This window comes from Kogia breviceps, chromosome 7, assembly GCF_026419965.1.
Source record: "Kogia breviceps isolate mKogBre1 chromosome 7, mKogBre1 haplotype 1, whole genome shotgun sequence".
NCBI lineage: Eukaryota > Metazoa > Chordata > Mammalia > Artiodactyla > Physeteridae > Kogia > Kogia breviceps.
Window position 1 is genome coordinate 111,758,313 of NC_081316.1, and position 18,282 is coordinate 111,776,594.

Below are 18,282 nucleotides of genomic sequence, written 5' to 3' on the forward strand. Positions count from 1 at the left end.
CCATCATAGTTTGCTTTCACCTCTTTATCTTCTTCACAATCCTCTCTTACATTTAGTCTTTGTATCTGAACTTAATGTTCATTTCCATGTGTTGCACGTTTTTTTGTTTTTTTTTTTTTTTGCGGTACGCGGGCCTCTCACTGTTGTGGCCTCTCCCGTTGCTGAGCCACGGCCCACGGGCCCAGCCGCTCCACGGCACGTGGGATCTTCCCGGACCGGGGCACGAACCCGCGTCCCCTGCATCGGCAGGCGGATTCTCAACCACTGCGCCACCAGGGAAGCCCCATGTGTTGCACGTTTTACCCTGGATGATGAGTCTTTGGACAAGCCACTGCCTTCCTTAGGGCTCCTTTCACCTCCTTGTTTCTAATTGTATAAATAAACGGATTCAGAAGGGGTGTGAGGCTAGTATTCAGTACTGACACCACCTTATTGGTCTTAATGGAGGAGTGCGCTGTGGGTCTCAGATAACATGAACAAAACAGCTCCGTAGAGCAGAGAGACAACTGTCAGGTGAGAAGCACAGGTAGAGAAAGCCTTCTGGCAGCCCAGTGGCTGAAGGAATCTGTAGGATGGTGGACAGGATATAGATGTAAGAAATCATAGTGAACGAGTGACCCTGGGATCACCAGGATGGTTGCCAAGAGACCCAGGAGCTCCAAAATGTTTGTGTCTGCGCAGTTGCTCTCAGCATGGGACCAGCATCCCAGTAGAAGTGACTGATGACATTGTTGCCACAGAATGGCAACTGGATGGGCAGCGCCATGTGACAAAAGACGAGGGTGAAGCCCGCCACCCAGGAGCTGAGGACCAGTTGCAGGCAGAGTTTGCTGGTCATGATGGTGGGGTGGCAAAGGGGCTTGCAGATGGCCAGGTAATGGTCCAAAGACATGATGGTGAGGATGAAGAACTCAGTGGTGCCCAGGAAGACGTGGAAGAAGGCCTGCAACAGGCAGCAGGGGGTGCAGATAGCTGTTCTTGCCACCACAAAGGTTTCTAGCAGTTTGGGGATGACTGTGGTGGTACCAGATCTCCAGGAAGGACAGGCTGCAAAGGAAGAAGTACACTGGAATTTGTAGCCTGGGCTCAGCCCAGACAATGGCGATAATGAGCCCGTTGCCTGCAAGGGTTAACATGTAGATGAAAAATATCACTATAAAGAAAGGGATGTGTAGTCCTTGGATACCAGGAAAGCCTAGGAGGGTGAACTCTGTGATTGCAGTGCCATTTCTCATGTCCCCTGATACTCTAGAAAGACAGGCAGGAAAGTAGCTCCTTAGACTCTTACACTCAAATACAGTTCAGACCAAAAAAAGGAGGATTCTTATTCTATTTAAGGTCCTTCCTGACACCACCCCCATGCACATACACACTAAGCTCTCCTTCCTTACTTGCCAGCTAAACCAGCTTTTAATGGACTTTGAAAAGTACACTCAATGAGTGGAAAAGTACTTTTTCACCCTTATACAGCTATAAATGTGATGACTTATCTGTCTGTAGTCTACATGATTATTTTAAACGAGCAGTGTATATAATGGTATGTCTACACATCCCCAGCTGTAGGCCCTTAAGAAGTAAATCACACTCTCATATTATGTTCTGAAAGAAAATTCTTAACTTATATCACAAATAAATTTAAGAAAGCTGATTTTATACAGATACACATATATATTATTTTTATATAACTAAAAATCATTACTATTATATATTAGCAGTGAGATACAACTTAGATAATAGAACAGATGTTTTTCTAAAGAACCCCCTTCCAAATTCTAATTCAGACTCATTTTTTAAAAGTCAATAAAGGGCTTCCCTGGTGGCGCAGTGGTTGAGAGTCCGCCTGCCGATGCAGGGGACACGGGTTCGTGCCCCGGTCCGGGAAGATCCCACATGCCGCGGAGCGGCTGGGCCCGTGAGCCATGGCCGCTGAGCCTGCGCGACTGGAGCCTGTGCTCCGCAATGGGAGAGGCCACAGCGGTGAGAGTCATTTAGCATGCTGATGTATTACAATGTGTGTATAATGAGGTTCAAGGTCTACTGGAAGTCCAATCTTCCACCATATTGGACTTAGTTGGTTTTAACCAGTTTTTGTCATGTCCTATGGCTATGTCATTCCTTTAAAGGTTGTGCCCTGCCCCCTTCCCTCTTGTTTCACCACCACCTAAAACACCATCTTCAGCTAAAGACAAAAGTTGTTGGGATTGGGTGCAGCCAATTAAGGGAAGTTACCAGGAAAAGCAGAGCAAAATAGGGTAACGTTGTTACACAAATTTAAGTTCTTGCCTTCTGCATTGATAGAGTTTCTAGAGACAAGGTCATCCTCTCTCTTCCTGGTACAGGGATGGAGACCCTTCCAAATGAACATTTCCCTTACACATGTAAATGTCTCTTACAAAAGGGTAACTTCTACTTAGTTTTCAGAGCTTCTCCCATGTCTTCACTTTCTTTAAAATAATCAGCCTAAAATAATCCTATGCCAAAGAGACATACAGTAAGTCCCTACATATGAACCTTCAAGTTTCGAACTTTCAAAGATGCAAACATGCACTAGCACGTCCAATCACGTAAGTTAGTTCACGTGTCTGGCGTACATTGTCACATGCGTGCACCCTCTACACAAGTGGTTGTGCTTTTGTGTACTTTACTGTACAGTACTGTGTAGAGTACAGTAGTACCGTATCTTTATTTCAAGCCCAGGATGTCCGGAAGCAAGCGTAAAAGCAGCGGTGATGTAGCTGGTACTGCTAAGAAGTGCCAAGGGATAACGATGGAAACAAAAGGGAAAATAATTGAGAAAGTGGAGCAAGGCGAAAAGATGGAATTGGAGGCCCAGAGAAAGGATGAAGAGAGACAAGAGGAAGAAGAAGTAACTGAGGAATCTGATTTTGGACACACACAGCAGTGAGCAGCAGCCGGAAGCGAGACCTTAGTTCTCTGACCAAGAATCGAACCCTGGTCACCTGGCTGTAAACCGGGAGTTCTAACTGCTAGACCACGAAGGCTAGAGGCTAAAGCCTACATCCCCAGTCCTCGGCTGCCTTGACAAGAAAATCCTGACAAGGAGGTGGAAGGTAAAGAGAAGAGTAGAGCATTTATTGGAAAAGCAGAGTACGTGCGGAAAGACGCGTGGGCAAACTCTGCGAGAGCTGCGAGAGTCGTGCCTTTGGAAAGCTTAAATCATTTATAAGGGGACAGTTTTCTGGGTCTTTGTCTTCCCTCTGGCCAATCATCTCGTTTTGCCTCCCTTGCTAATTTGTCTCAGGACCCTCCCCTAAGTGTGCACACATCACTCAGCCAAGATGGATTTTAGTTCAAGGGCATCTGGGAGGAAAGTAGCAAGACTTATTGTGGCCTGGCGTCCCCTGCCTTTTGACCCTCAAGTAGCCCTTCTGCGCATGTGCAGTGTCTCCCTTGCCCCAAGGAGAGGGAATATGTGATCTCTTGATCCTTTACTCCTACAGGGTTTAGCCCCTCTCTGTTCCCACCATGACTGTTATCTTAAGGTGTCCACAGGAGACAAAGCCTGGCTATTTACCCTGTTTCTGTTGTTATTTCTATTTCAAAGAGCAAACAGGAGGCTGACTGTAAATGCCTAACCTGGAGCCCACCTATCTCCTGTCTCAGGAAATGCAAACAGGAGGCTAGTTGTAAGTGTCCGGCCTGAAGCCCACCTTTTCCCTGCCCCATGAAATGTGAATGCGAGGCCAGTTGTAAATGCCTGAGCTGGAGCCCGCCTATCTCCTGTCTCAAACCGAAGAGATTCATGATGCAGGAAATGGCAAGGGGATGTTCTTTATTTGAGGAGGCACTGTTAGTTTTTGAGGCACAGGACCTGAACGTAGCACGATACCTGAAGGTTGCAGCAGCCGTTCAGAACGCAATCCAGTGCTACCGTGTCATCTATGATGAGAAAAAAAGAGCTACTACCCAGACATCACTGGATCGTTGTTTTTTGGTTTTTTTTTTTAACATCTTTATTGGAGTATAACTGTTTTACAATGGTGTGTTAGTTTCTGCTTTATAACAAAGTGAGTCAGTTATACATATGCGTATGTTCCCCTATCTCTTCCCTCTTGCGTCTCCCTCCCTCCCACCCTCCCTATCCCACCCCTCTAGGTGGTCACAAAGCACGGAGCTGATCTCCCTGTGCTATGTGGCTGCTTCCCACTAGCACTGGATCGTTTTTACAAGAGGGTAGATAGAATTGAATCCAGCAAGGAACCAGAACCTGTGTGATCAACGTCAGGCATGAGTGCAACTGCAGCTTGCCCTCTGTCTCCTATTGCTGACGATCCTTCAGCTCTACCATCTCCCACCTCCTCCCCGTCCTCCAGTCAGTAACTCTTCTCGCCTGTTCACTCGATGCCAGCCCCTGTATGCCAGCTGTTGTACTGTGCTACTGTACTTTTCAAGGTAGTGTACTGTAAGATTTAAAATGTTTATTTTTTGTTTGTTTGTTATGTATTATTTGTGTGAAAAGTGTATTAAACCTATTACAGTACAGGACTATGTAGCCGATTGTGTTAGTTGGGGACCTAGGCTAAATTTGTTGGACTTACGAACAAATTGGACTTACGAAGATGCTCTTGGAACAGAACAGAACTCGTTTGTATGTCGGGGACTTACTATATTTTGGGGCGATATATTCTGCTCCCCTACAGAATACTCTCCAGGCTGACTCACCTGGGTGTCATGATCTGAGAGAACAGGACTAGAGGTTTTTCTAGCAAGCACTGGAATATGTGGTGTGAGGACAAATACAAATATAAAAGGCTAATTCTCCCTGTTGAAAATAAGGGAGGAGACTTCTTTCTTCTCCCTTTTCTTGGAGCACACACTTTAGAAAACTTCTAATTGTAAGGTTTTCTCTGTCTCGTTGAAAAGTATATAAATGTTTTTAGAAGCTAAGTAAGCCTCTTGCCAGCTTTCTGACCCAGAACTGTCTTTCTCAAGGACCTGGGAGCCATCTCTTTGAAATGTAAACTGCAAGGGAGATAGAGCTCTCTCTCACAGTTTCTGTGGGAGGGTAGAAGCCTAACTTACCTTGGTGTTTTCCTCCAAGCTGCAAAACTCTCTCCTGTCATAAAGATATGAGAAGTTTGTTTTTCCTCTGGCTAAATCCAATTAGTGAACACAGATGGTCACTCCAATTACCAGATGAATCTAGGATGAACTATGTCTTACAAATTGTGCTGTCAAATCTTCTTACTTGGAGACTAGTTATTGTTTATCTTGAAAATACGTATGTAATGGATTGTGTTTGCTTGGTTATATGAAAGGTTGGGGTTTCTTTCTGTTTTAGTAAACTCTTAGCGGGCTGCCTGTGATACGCATCATATTCTGGTTTAACGCTTATTTAATAATAAAAGTATTTTCTTTCTCTACTGCCTTTGTGGAGAGGTTTTCTGGGTTGGGAGATTTTGTTTTTAATTCTATTTCCCCAACAATGGATAATGGAGGAGAAGCAAGATTTAAAATGTTCAGAGCCAGAGGCAAGAGCAAGAGTGAGTCTGTGAAAAACTCTTCCCATGATTGGTCACGTGAGAATGTAAGCAGACAGTATCACTGATGTCTACTCAAGGCAGAAATTCTCTACCATCAGGCGTATTCTCTGCAATGCAGCGTATACTATCACAAAGGCACTGCAGCAGTTTATCTTAAATTTGACAGAATCATATACATTTATGCATTACAAATAATACATTGTGAAGCTAAAAGTGACTTCTTTAAAACATAAATAAATTAAAAATACATTTCAGTTAACCATGTTAGAGGAAATCTAAAGGTGTACCTGTTATTAAACTTCTGGTTGTTTTTTTCCTGTTAATCTCTCTTATGTCAATTTGATTATTAGACCAGTCAAAGAACCTAGAAGGGTAGGAGGAACATTTTCCTGTGTCCTCTGCATTCACAGGAGGACTCCTAAACACTGTGCCACCAGGGAAGTCCCTGGGCATCCTGGTTCTATCCTGAGTTTCCTCAGGGCTCAGCATCTGGGGCGGCTCTAACCCGGTGGTTTGATGGCTGCAACATCCTTTGTTTACTGGGCTTCTCCAGGATCCCCTCTCAGGGTTGGAGTCTTGTTCCAACACCATCCTGGTAACTGGAATCTTTACTACTGGTTGATTATCAATTTGGCTGCTGAGAGCCTACCTGCTTGGCTCCTGAGTACCATCTGCCCCAGATTCTGTTATGGTCTATTCTCATCTCTTGGAGTCCTCTGAAATTTTATCTTATTCCATCTGTTATTCTGCCAATGGCTATGTTAATTGCCAACTTCAGATTCTCCCCAGCTATCTTTTCTGCTGTAAATAACCACAAATCACTATTTCTTGGAGTCTGGCAGAAAAGGTAAATAAGATAAATATGAGCTACCACATATGTAGTAAAATAGCTTGGAATCACAATAAACTATATAAAACAGACAAAACATTCATGACACTTGTATAGTGCTTTCAATTTCCCAAGTGACATAGCTCTAGTTAATTTCACAACAACTTTGTGAGGGAAACAAGGTCCTAAATGCATATTTCTATAAGACAGAAATCTAATGTAATTCTAGGATATGTAAACATTAGGAACAAATGAGCTTTTTGCATTTTTTGCACTGAATCCACTTCTTGTGGTTTTGAATGTCTTGTGCTATAAGTTAGGCACAGGTGATCAAATTCAGGGTAAATGGTAGGAATCAGCATCTATAAGCCTATAATGGTTGAGGATACCACTGTTTTCTACTATAGAAAGACACCCAGGAATTGCCTTGCATGAAGTCACACAATGAAATGTTCTGATCAGAAGTTTAGCAGTAGCAAGGCAGTCACCTGTCCAAAATCATCTACCTCTGTTATCTACCTGAAAATCTACCACTGCAGAGTAATTATTTTTGGCCTTAGATTATTGTCTCCTATAATTCTCCTTTAAAGTCAAACATCCAAATTAGTAGGGTAACACTTAAAGTTATTCCTGCAGATACATCAATGAGCATGTTATCAGTTAGCTAAGGAAACTAGACAGGTGGAGTTGATGACAGTAGAGGGTGAGCCAGGAGCAGTGAGAGGGATTCAAAAGTGATAGAAACACTGATGCCATATGGCTATTACATAAGTAAGTAAATTGGGCTTCAGCCCTAACTTCCTAGAAAACCAAGGTCCAAGCAGGTAAACTTCTTCCCTTTTATAAAGCCTCAAAACCAATGTTTAACCATTATAATATTGTGAACTAAAATACTGCTGGCCATATCTGTAAACAAAGGATGTTGCAGCCATCAAACCACCACATTACAGCTGCCCCAGATGGTGAGCCCTGAGGAAAATCAGGATAGAAACAGGATGCCCAGGGACTTCCCTGGTGGCACAGTGTTTAGGAGTCTGCCTGCAAATGCAGGGGACACGGGTTCGATCCCTGGTCCTGGAAGATCCCACATGCCATGGAGCAACTAAGTCCATGCACCACAGCTATTGAAGCCCGCGTGCCTAGAGCCTGTGCTCTGCAACAAGAGAAGCCACTGGAGTGAGAAGCCCATGCACCGCAATGAAGAGTAACCCCCGCTCGCCGCAGCTAGAGAAAGCCTGTGTGCAGCAAAGAAGATCCAACGCAGCCAAAAATAAATAAATAAACTACGATGAGATATCATCTTACACCGGTCAGAATGGCCATCATCAAAAAATCTAGAAACAATAAATGCTGGAGAGGGTGTGGAGAAAAGGGAACACTCTTGCACTGCTGGTGGGAATGTAAATTGATACAGCCACTATGGAGCACAGTATGGAGGTTCCTTAAAAAACTACAAATAGAACTACCATACGAATCCCACTACTGGGCATATACCCTGAGAAAACCATAATTCAAAAAGGGTCATGTACCACAATGTTCATTGCAGCTCTATTTACAAGAGCCCGGACATGGAAGCAACCTAAGTGTCCATCAACAGATGAATGGATAAATTAGATGTGGCACATATATACAATGGAATATTACTCAGCCATAAAAAGAAACGAAATTGAGTTATTTGTAGTGAGGTGGATGGACCTAGAGTCTGTCATACAGAGTGAAGTAAGTCAGAAAGAGAAAAACAAATACCGTATGCTAACACATATATATGGAATCTAAGAAAAAAAAAAAGGTCATGAAGTACCCAGGGGTAAGACGGGAATAAAGACACAGACCTACTAGAGCATGGACTTGAGGCTATGGGAGGGGGAAGGGTAAGCTGTGACAAAGGGAGAGAGTGGCAGGGACATATATACACTACCAAATGTAAAATAGCTAGCTAGTGGGAAGCAGCCGCATAGCACAGGGAGATCAGCTGGGTGCTTTGTGACCACCTAGAGGGATGGGATAGGGAGGGTGGGAGGGAGGGAGATGCAAGAGGGAAGAGATACGGGAACATATGTATATGTATAACTGATCCACTTTGTTGTAAAGCAGAAACTAACACACCATTGTAAAGCAATTATACTCCAATAAAGATGTTAAAAAAAAGAAAAAAAATAAATAAAATAATAAATTTATATATATAAAAAAGAAAAGAAACAGGATGCCCACCATCTAGCAGGTAACTGCTGCAGCCGACCTGGCGGTGCACCCCGAGGAGACTCAGGATGAGAAAGAACAGGATGCTGGCCTCAGAGAGCCGAGCTGCGTATCAAAGGAATTATCATTCCTTTGATGTCAGGGAGCCCAGACTCTTGCATCTTCCCATACAGAGAAAAGTGCTAAATTCCTGAAATTGAGATGTCTGGTTTTCTTTAATTAACAGTAATCTTTTGATGGTCTGGCTACCTGGTCTTTTGTTACAAAAACTCCTATACATCCTGTCTCACCCCTTGCCTCTTCAGAACCGTTTCTCAGAGTTGTCTGAGATGCTGTGTCCCAGGCTTGAAGTCCCGAGAATGTCCGCTGAATAAAATATACCTCTTTTTTTTTTTTTTTGCGGTACGCAGGCCTCTCACTGCTGTGGCCTCTCCCGCTGCGGAGCACAGGCTCCGGACGCGCAGGCGCAGCGGCCATGGCTCACGGGCCCAGCCGCTCCGCGGCATATGGGATCCTCCCGGACCGGGGCACGAACCCGTGTCCCCTGCATCGGCAGGCGGACTCTCAACCACTGCGCCACCAGGGAAGCCCTAAAATATACCTCTTAACTTTTAGGTTGTGCAATTTTTTTCAGTTGACAATATCAATTTTCTTACAAATGTAAAGTTTATTTTTACTTCATCACTTAGCTTTGGTACATGATATTCACCCCACTTGAAATGTCCTCCTTTCTCTTTATCAAGCCCTATCTCACCCCAGAGTGAAGTACAAACATGAGGGTTCTATTCAATAATCATTTCCTTCACAAATTCCCCCCAATACACTATTTGTTCTTTAGTCTTCATGACTTAGGAAAAAGGCATAAAGATCTTCTAAGCCAAGTATTCCGTGTGATTACAATCCTGGATAAACAGGACCAAAGTAATAGTCACTAAAAGCAACCTTTCTTTGGTTTAATAAATATCTGCTCTACAAGAACTTAAGCCCCCCTCACATTTCTTCCGAACAGTTTTCAGGCAAATAAATCCCTGATTTCACCATCCCTTCCAGGTCTCAAGATATGACAGAAGAAGCCTGAATTCTAAGAGGACACATGAAGTTAGTTCAAGTTAAGCATTCACAGTCATCTCAAAAAAATAAAATAAGATTAAGAAAAGTCCAGATAACTGGAGGATGTATGGAGGTGGAGATATATGGAATCATAAGGAAAAATTCTTACTACAGAAGAACCAACTTGAGGAATTCCCTCGTGGTCCAGTGTTAGGACTCCGTGATTCCATTGCAGGGGGTATGGGTTCGATCCCTTATTGGGGAACTAAGATCCTGCAAGCTGTGCAGCATGGCCAAAAACAAAACAAAACAAAAAAACAACAAAAAAAATATTCCTCATACCTTTAATTACAGTGCCTCCCTATAAGGCTCTACATGCAAGATGCAAAGTCACTGTTGGCTGTCTAATTCACTCAGACACTTATTGGGATGACACTCTCTAATGGATCTGAACCTAAAAGGAACCACTCAGTAAAAAATTAAAATAATTTGTCTCTGGGTGAGAGAAGTTAAGTGCTTTTATATGTCTTTTCAATTTTACAATTATTTTTGTGATGACCACGCATTAATTTATACTTAGAAAAATACGTTGTAAAAGGGAAAAAACAGTATGCTTTATTATGAAAATTGGCAAAAACATTGAAAGAAAGGAATCATGAAATTTCAGGGAGGTAAAGAGGGCCTTGAGGAAAGTGGAGAGGAGTGAAAACTGTTGGGAGAGGATGTTTTGGGTGGATTTCTGTTCTGGCAGGAGAGGAATCACATACTGAGAACTTGGCAAGAAGAACCTTCAGCTCTAGAAACTCCTGGGAATAGTTCCCCAACAGCTGCAGGCAGGCCTGCCTTAGCCAAGCTTGTCCTAGCTTACCCTGCAGCTGCAGACTTACAGGGTTATGAGGTTCTGGAAGCTCATTTTTTTCAAATCTTCATCTTCAGGTCTTGTTTTAAGAGACCATACAAGATGTGATTGGGTTGGATTTCCCAGGAAATAAAGTTAAACAAGCAAATAGCTTTGGAAGAGCATTTAAAAACTTAGAACATAAATATTTCTTCTAGAGTGCATGATAGGCAACTATTAGGAGAAGGAGAGGGCGCTAGGGCTCTTATGAAGAAGGTGATGGAACCAAGAATGTTGTGGAAGGTAAAATATGAGACTGTGGGCAGAATAAATATTTTAAAGACCACATAGTTTTACCAAGTATCGCTTATATTATCTTCAACTGTGTGTTTCTGCACAGAAGTATTTTGGGCTGTGGTGAAGTTCAGAGAAAATACATTGGAGGAGGACAAGAAAATGGAGGGGACTGGAATGGAGGGACAGACCCTCAATGGCAGGGAGCCATCAAAGATGTTGATTGGTTTTTAGGTAGCTATTACCTTAAATTCTTCTATCTGCTACCCCTCTCTCCACCCACCCCCCAGACAAGAAACACTTTATCATTCTGAGCTATACAAATCTCACATTAACTTTTATAATTACAAACAAGTCATGCAATGGTGTAATGGCCAAAAAATAGAGAAAAAGGAGGAACTGGGAAAGAGAGGCTGGGACTGCAGGCAGGTGTCTCATTTCTTTGAAGCATTTCTTTTTACTTTCTCATTACTTATAGAGAACCTGAAATTCTCTTTGGAAATATTTCTGATCCCTCAGATTCTGTGGAATAAGAATGTCATATTTATGAATGCAGTTATTTAAACAAAATTTTAAAAAATTTTTACTTATTTATTTTATTTTTGGCTGCTTTGGGTCTTCGTTGCTGCATATGGGCTTTCTCTAGTTGCAGTGAGCAAAGGCTACTCTTCTTTGCAGTGCGAGGGCTTCTCATTGCGGTGGCTTCTCTTGTTGCAGAGCATGGGCTCTAGGTGCGCAGGCTTCAGTAGTTGTGGCACGTGGGCTCAGTAGTTGTGGTGCACGGGCTTAGCTGCTCCGTGGCATGTGGGATCTTCCTGGACCAGGGATTGAACCTGTGTCCCCTGCATTGGCAAGTGGATTCTTTTTTTGTTTGTTTGTTTTGTTTTTGTTTTTTGTGGTACGCGGGCCTCTCACTGTTGTGGCTTCTCCCGTTGCGGAGCACAGGCTCCGGACGCGCAGGCTCAGCGGCCATGGCTCACGGGCCCAGCTGCTCCGCGGTATGTGGGATCTTCCCAGACCGGGGCACGAACCTGTGTCCCCTGCATCGGCAGGCGGAGTCTCAACCACTGCGGCACCAGGGAAGCCCTGGCAAGTGGATTCTTAACCACTGTGCCACCAGTGAAGTCCCTAAACAAAATTTCATGACTAAAAATAGTTTGTATGGCATTTTTATAATGAATGTCCATTTATGTTGGAATTTAAATGGAATTGGGATAATTAATACACATGTATGCCTGATATTGTTCCACAGGTCGCTGAGGTTCTGTACTTTTTTAAAAAAATTAAAAACAAATCTATTTCATTAACTAGAACAAGCTCTATTGTTCTGTTTTTAAGGTCACTGATCCTTTATTCTATCATTGCATTCTATTGTTAAGTCCACCCAATGGCTTTTTTATTCCAGACATTTTGCTTTTCATTTCTAGAGTTTACATATTGTTCTTTTGAATATTTCCATTTTTCTGCAGAAATTTCCCCATCTGTTCATTCACTATGGCCATATTTTAAAAGTTAAATATTATATTTATAGTATCTGTTTTAAAGCTGTTGCTAACTTCAGTGTTTGCGTCATGCACTATGCAGTGCTGAGGGTATGCTCCAGGTGGGTATAATTGTTTTCTAACAATATTTTTGCAACTGCTGAAGTGGTAGGCTGTCAGCAAGGGAATGCTTCAATCCAATGAGCAAACATGCAAGCCATAACAAGAAAAAATTTATAGCTTTGCGAAGGAGGAAACTGGATAAAATCCCTTCACCATCTTTTAGAATGCCCTTTAGGCAACTTAAAGTGTCCAGTGGCAGTTTTTATAGTTTTCCCTGGGTTGTATTTAGGACATACAGCACAAGTTAATTGTGCTTCACTGGTGGCCTTAGAAATATTTCCCCAACAGTATTGTTTCATAAAATTTACAAGTTTGTCTGCTGCCCAGTGGGTCATCCAATGAGTCATTTCCATCAGCGGTCTTTGAATGGACTCTGGCAAGACAGATCTTCTATTTGAGTCATACCATAAATTAGTTAACAGGCTAAAAATACAACCCAATAAAGCCTTTCTTTATGTAGTGCCCCAGATCAGATATATTTGATAGTTTTCACTAGATTCTCTTTTGGAATGTTGTCCAAATTTTCTCTAATAGTTTCAGGTTGGATGGCTCATAAGGCAGCTCTCCTTGTGGTCTTATTAGACAAATTATTTCCTTTGATTTCATCTGAATTTAATTTTGAATGTCCATTCACCTTAATGATGGTTAGGACAGATGGAAGTTGAATTATTCCAACAACTTGTTGACCTAATTTTCATTCTTAATCTGGTTCTCCCCCCAACCCCCACTTCCCCCAAGGTCAAGAATCCTCTGTTTCCAAAGCATGCCAAAGTCATAAACTATCTCAAATGCATAGCAGCTATCTGTATAGATATTTGCAGTTTTACCTTCTGCTAGGGTGCAATCAATGTAAGTTAGTGGGCTAGTCTCCTGGTTGTAATTCTAGATACATTCCAGAACATTCCCAGTTTCAGTTTTCATCCAGTGCTGGCCCAGCCTTCACCAACAAGCATATGAACTAGTTGATGTAAGTCAGAGAAACCAAGTTGATAAGTCTGAATGACTGTGTTAAATTTCTCAGCAAATCTGAGGATCTTTGGTTACTTTGGGAAAGTGTTTGATTATGGCTCACAGTTCAGTCTTAGTCCAGGAAGTCTAAGAGTGTTTAGCCTCTGGATCCTCAGAAGGCTTAATTTTAAAAGGATAGGTTCTGACAAGTTTGGAGGAAAAGGGAGTGGAGTGAGTTTCAAAGAAAAGGGGAAATTTGGTGAGAGAATTTGTATGGGGGAGTTGAAGATGTAGTGGAGGCATAGGCAGTAGAAGGGAAGGAGGAAGATGGCACCAGAGGCAGAGCCTCAGACAAAGAAGCCAAGAAAGAAGAGTCTGAGGCTTTGGGAGCCATTTTATCTTTCTTTAATCATTTGTTTGCCTCAGTTGATCTTAAAATCTTATTTTTTAGAAAGGCAATTTTAGACTCCTGATAGCATTGGGAAGCCCCAAAATACCAACTGAAATATGCATTGCACTCAGTTCTGGAAATTTTTGAGCTATTGTAGTCCAATTTGATTTTAAGGAAATTAAATTTAGGGACTGCAAAAGTTCCCCATAAAGGCCATTGCTGTTCTAAATTGCCTTTGGTCAGAATGGTCCATTTAATCAGAAATGCACATGAGGAATGACCATGGTTTTAAACATAAAATCAGGTGAAGTCCCTGTAGGGGAGGCACCTTTAACATACTTAGATAACTGGGATCCCATTTCCTAGAGGTTTTTCCTCTAGAGTAAAGAACAATTTTCAAATGGCTTAAGCAACTTACAGCAGAAAGGCTCAATTTAAAAAGCTTGCACACCAATCCCAGCAAGTCCTAAGAAGACAGCTTAGTTCTAGAGGAGCCAGGCTGAAGTCTTTTTAAAGCCAATCTCCAGAGGACAGCCCTTCCAAAGGAAGAGACCAAAGGGTGAAAACTGGCACAGTTTTATTTGAAGCAGCCCCTTCCTGAAGGAATTGGGCTAAAAGCATTTTCAGCCAGCTTTGGTTGAAATAATCTGATATCAAAATCAGACTGAAGTGCCAAATGAGTATTTATTACAGAACAAAGCCTTAACCAGAATGATGAAATCATTAAATAGATTCTGAATAAAGCCTGGAGAGCTCAGATCCAGGAGAAAGATGTACCTTCAAACTCCAGTGTTGGTAAGGAAGCAGGGAGCAACAATGAGCTCTATTGTGGGTACCATCTCTGTTTGCTCAGACAGAAAATCAAGAAGGAAATGATGGCATTAAAGGACACATTAGACCAGATGGACTTAATAGATGTATATAGAACACTCCATCCAAAAGCAGCAGAATAAAAATTGAAAAAAATCATATGATTATCTTAATAGAGACAGAATTCTGACAAAATTCAACATCAATGTATAGTAAGAACTCTCAACAAACTGGATATAAGGAGAACATACTTAAGCATAATAAAGACTATATATGACAGCCCACAGCCATAATCAATGGTGAAAAGCTGAAAGCATTTTTTCTAAGACCAGGAACAAGACACTTATATTCAACATAGTATTGGAAGTCCTAGCACAGCAATCAAAGAAAAAGAAGAAATAAAAGGAATATAAATTGGAAAAGAAGAAGTAAAATTGTCACTGCTTGTAGATGACATGATAGTATATGTAGAAAATCCTAAAAATGCTACCAAAATACCATTAGAACTAATAAATGAATTCAGTAAAGTTGCAGGATACAAAATTAATATACAGAAATCTGTACACTAACAATGAACTATCAGAAAGAGGAATTAAGAAAGTGACATGATTTATAATTATATTAAGAAGAATAAAATATCTAGGAATAAATCCAACCAAGGAGGTGAAAGAACTGAGCTTGGAAAACTATAAGACATTGATGAAAGAATTTGAAGGTACACTGTGTTCAAGAATTGGAAGAATTAATATTGTTAAAATGACCACAGTCCCCAAGGAAAATCTATAGATTCAATGCACCCTATCAAAACACCAGTGGCATTTTTCACAGAACTAGAACCAATAATCCTAAAATTTGTATGGAAATGTAAAAGACCTCAAATAGCCAAAACAATCTGGAGAAAGAGGAACAAAGCTGGAAGTCTCATGCTCCCAGATTTGAAACTATACTACAAAGCTACAGTTACCAAAACATTATGGTACTGGCAGAAAAAGAGACATATAGATCAATGGAACAGAATAGAGAGCCCAGAAATGAACCCACACTTACATGGTCAATTAATCTATGACAAAATTGGCAAGAATATACAAGGAAGAAAAGGCAGTCTCTTCAATAATGATGTTGGAAAACTGGACAGCTACATGCAAAAGAATTGAACTGAACTACTTTCTCATACCATAAACAAAAATAAACTCAAAATGGAGTAAAGATGTAAATGTAAGACCTGAAACCATAAAACTCCTAGAAGAAAACATAGACAGTACACTCTTTGACACTGGTCATATCAATTTTTTTGGATCTGTCTTCTTAGGCAAGGGAAACAAAAGCAAAAATAAACAAATAATACTGCATCAAACTAAAAGGTTTTATGCAGTGAAGGAAACTATCAACAAAATGAAATTTCTGCCTACTGAATGGGAGAAGATATTTGCAAACAATATATCCAATAAGGGGTTCATATCCAAAATATATAAACAATTCACATAACTTAACATCAAAAAACAAACAACCTGATTAAAAAATGGACAGGGAATTCCCTGGTAGTCCACTGGTTAGAACTCCATGCTTCCACTGCAGGGGACACAGGTTCAATCCCTGGTTGGGGAAGTAAGATCCCACAAGCTGTGTGGCACAGCCAAAAAAAAAAAAAAATTAGACAGAGTACCTGAACAGACATTTTTCCAAAAAAGACATACAAATGGCCAACAGACTCATGAAAAGATGAACAACATCAGTAATCCTCAGGGAAATGCAAATCAAAACCACAATGAGATCTCACCTCACACCTATCAGAGTGACTATTATCAAAAAAACAATAAATGTCAAGTGTTGGTGAGGATGTAGAGGAAAGAGAACCCTCATGCACTGTTGGTGGGAATGTAAATTGGTGCAGCCACTATAGAAAATAGTAGGGAGGTTTCTCAAAAACTTAAAAATAGAACCATTATACGATCCAGCAGTTCTACTTATGGGTAATGTCCCAAAGGAAAAAAAAAAATTTGAAACAATATATGCACTCCTATGGTCATTGCAGCATTGTTTACAATAGCCAAGATTTGGAAGCAACCTAAGTGCCCATCAATAGGTGAATGGATACAAAAGATGTGGCATATACATAAAATGGAATATTCAGTCATAAAAAGTAATGAAATCTTGTCATTTGTGACAACATGGATGGTCCTAGAGGGTATTATGCTAAGTGAAATGTCAGATGTAGTAAGACAAATAGCATATGATTTCACTTATATATGGAATGTAAAAAGAATACAAATTGGGACTTCCCTGGCAGTCCAGCAGCTAAGACTCTGTGCTTCCACTGCAGGGGGTGTGGGTTCAATCCCTGGCTGGGGGAACTAAGATGCCACATGCCACGTGGCACAGCCCCCCCCACTAAAAAAGAAAATGCTTGGAACTGAATGATAATGAAAATACTATACATCTCTGGAAGAGGACAAAAACCTCTCCCCTACCCTTCTGGGTGCTTCTGGCTGATCTAAGAATTAAATTGACATGAAACAGATTAATAGGAGAAAAACAAATGTTGGGGCTCAGGACAGGACACCCTATGCTTCAACGACATATTGATTATTTTGAAGTAAAGTTACTTAAGGAATGGCCAATGCAAGAGGGACACTTTTACCCTCCTCTCTGTTTTCCTGAAAGCAGGAAATAAGTCTCCCATGTGAAAGGTGCTCTCCCTGTACAGGGAGGTGGAAAGACATCCTTATCACCAGAGATAGGGAATTCAGGGCTGAGAAACCTATATAAACAACACTTGTTACTTCTTTACTAATTTACCAGTGTTAAAAATAAGTTTCTTTGTCCTGTCAATTTCTCTCAAATTTATTTTTTCTGTCTGAGAATTATAAAAGTTGCCTACTCTGGCCACTTTTTAGGTCCCATATCTATAAGACTTCCACAAACATGAATTAAACTTGTTTCTTTTTCTCCTCTTTATCTGTCTTGTGTCAATTTTGTTATTAGTCCAGACACAAGAACTCAATAGAAGTAAAGGGGGGATATTTTCCTCTCCCTGACACAAAGTCTAACACATATACATGGGAGAGACCCAGGAAAACTGAATAACTTGCCAAAATAGCTGAAGCCCTCACCTCAAATACCCATCTTCATTTAGAAACAAAAGAGGATACTGGGGGACTTCCCTGGTGGTCCAGTGGGTAAGACTTTGTGCTCCCAAAGCAGAGGGTCCGGGTTTGATCCCTGGTTGGGGAACTAGATCCCACATGCTGCAACTAAGACCCAGTGCAGCCAAAATAAATAAATAAATAAATATTTAAAAAAAAAAAAAAAAAAAAAGAGGACATTGGGGCTAGTGGTTTGTGACCCGGAAGAGGAGGAAGGTAATTCACATGGAGATGGAAAAACAAATGTTTGGTAAACAAATGTTTGCTGGACCATGAAGTGATGTGGGACCCAGAGTGGACTCTGATCTCTAGGCCCTTGCCAGGTTTCCCACCACACCTAGCCTGTATTGTTTGCAGATATCTCTGGTGATAACTCTATTCTGGGAACAGGCCCTTTGTCTAAATTCTTTTAGGTAGTTAAGGGGGAGGTAACACGAAACACTTCCCGAATCTTCTATTTCTTAAAAATAATCAGCCTAAATTAATCTTCATGCCAAAGAGACACATTTTGTGGTGGCAAATTTTGCCCCCCTATATATGAAAATGTATGCAATATAGCTAAAGTAGTATAATCAAAGGAATTTTTAAAAATGCCTAGAATTGCTCCCTAGAAAATGCTTAGAGTTGCTCCCTAGAAAAGCAGAAAGACTGAAAATTAATGTGGCAAGCATC

General features: G+C 41.2%; 1 protein-coding gene across 1 annotated transcript; it reads right to left on the reverse strand.

Annotated features, from left to right (window-relative positions):
* Positions 1-299: 299 nt before the first annotated feature.
* Positions 300-1,274, reverse strand: OR6X1 (olfactory receptor family 6 subfamily X member 1). Its single transcript, XM_059070289.1, is given in 6 exon segments — positions 300-470; positions 472-543; positions 545-611; positions 613-682; positions 685-1,022; positions 1,024-1,274. Coding segments are annotated over 6 exon segments (930 nt in total). The 5' UTR covers positions 1,236-1,274.
* Between the last annotated feature and the right edge of the window lie 17,008 nt (positions 1,275-18,282).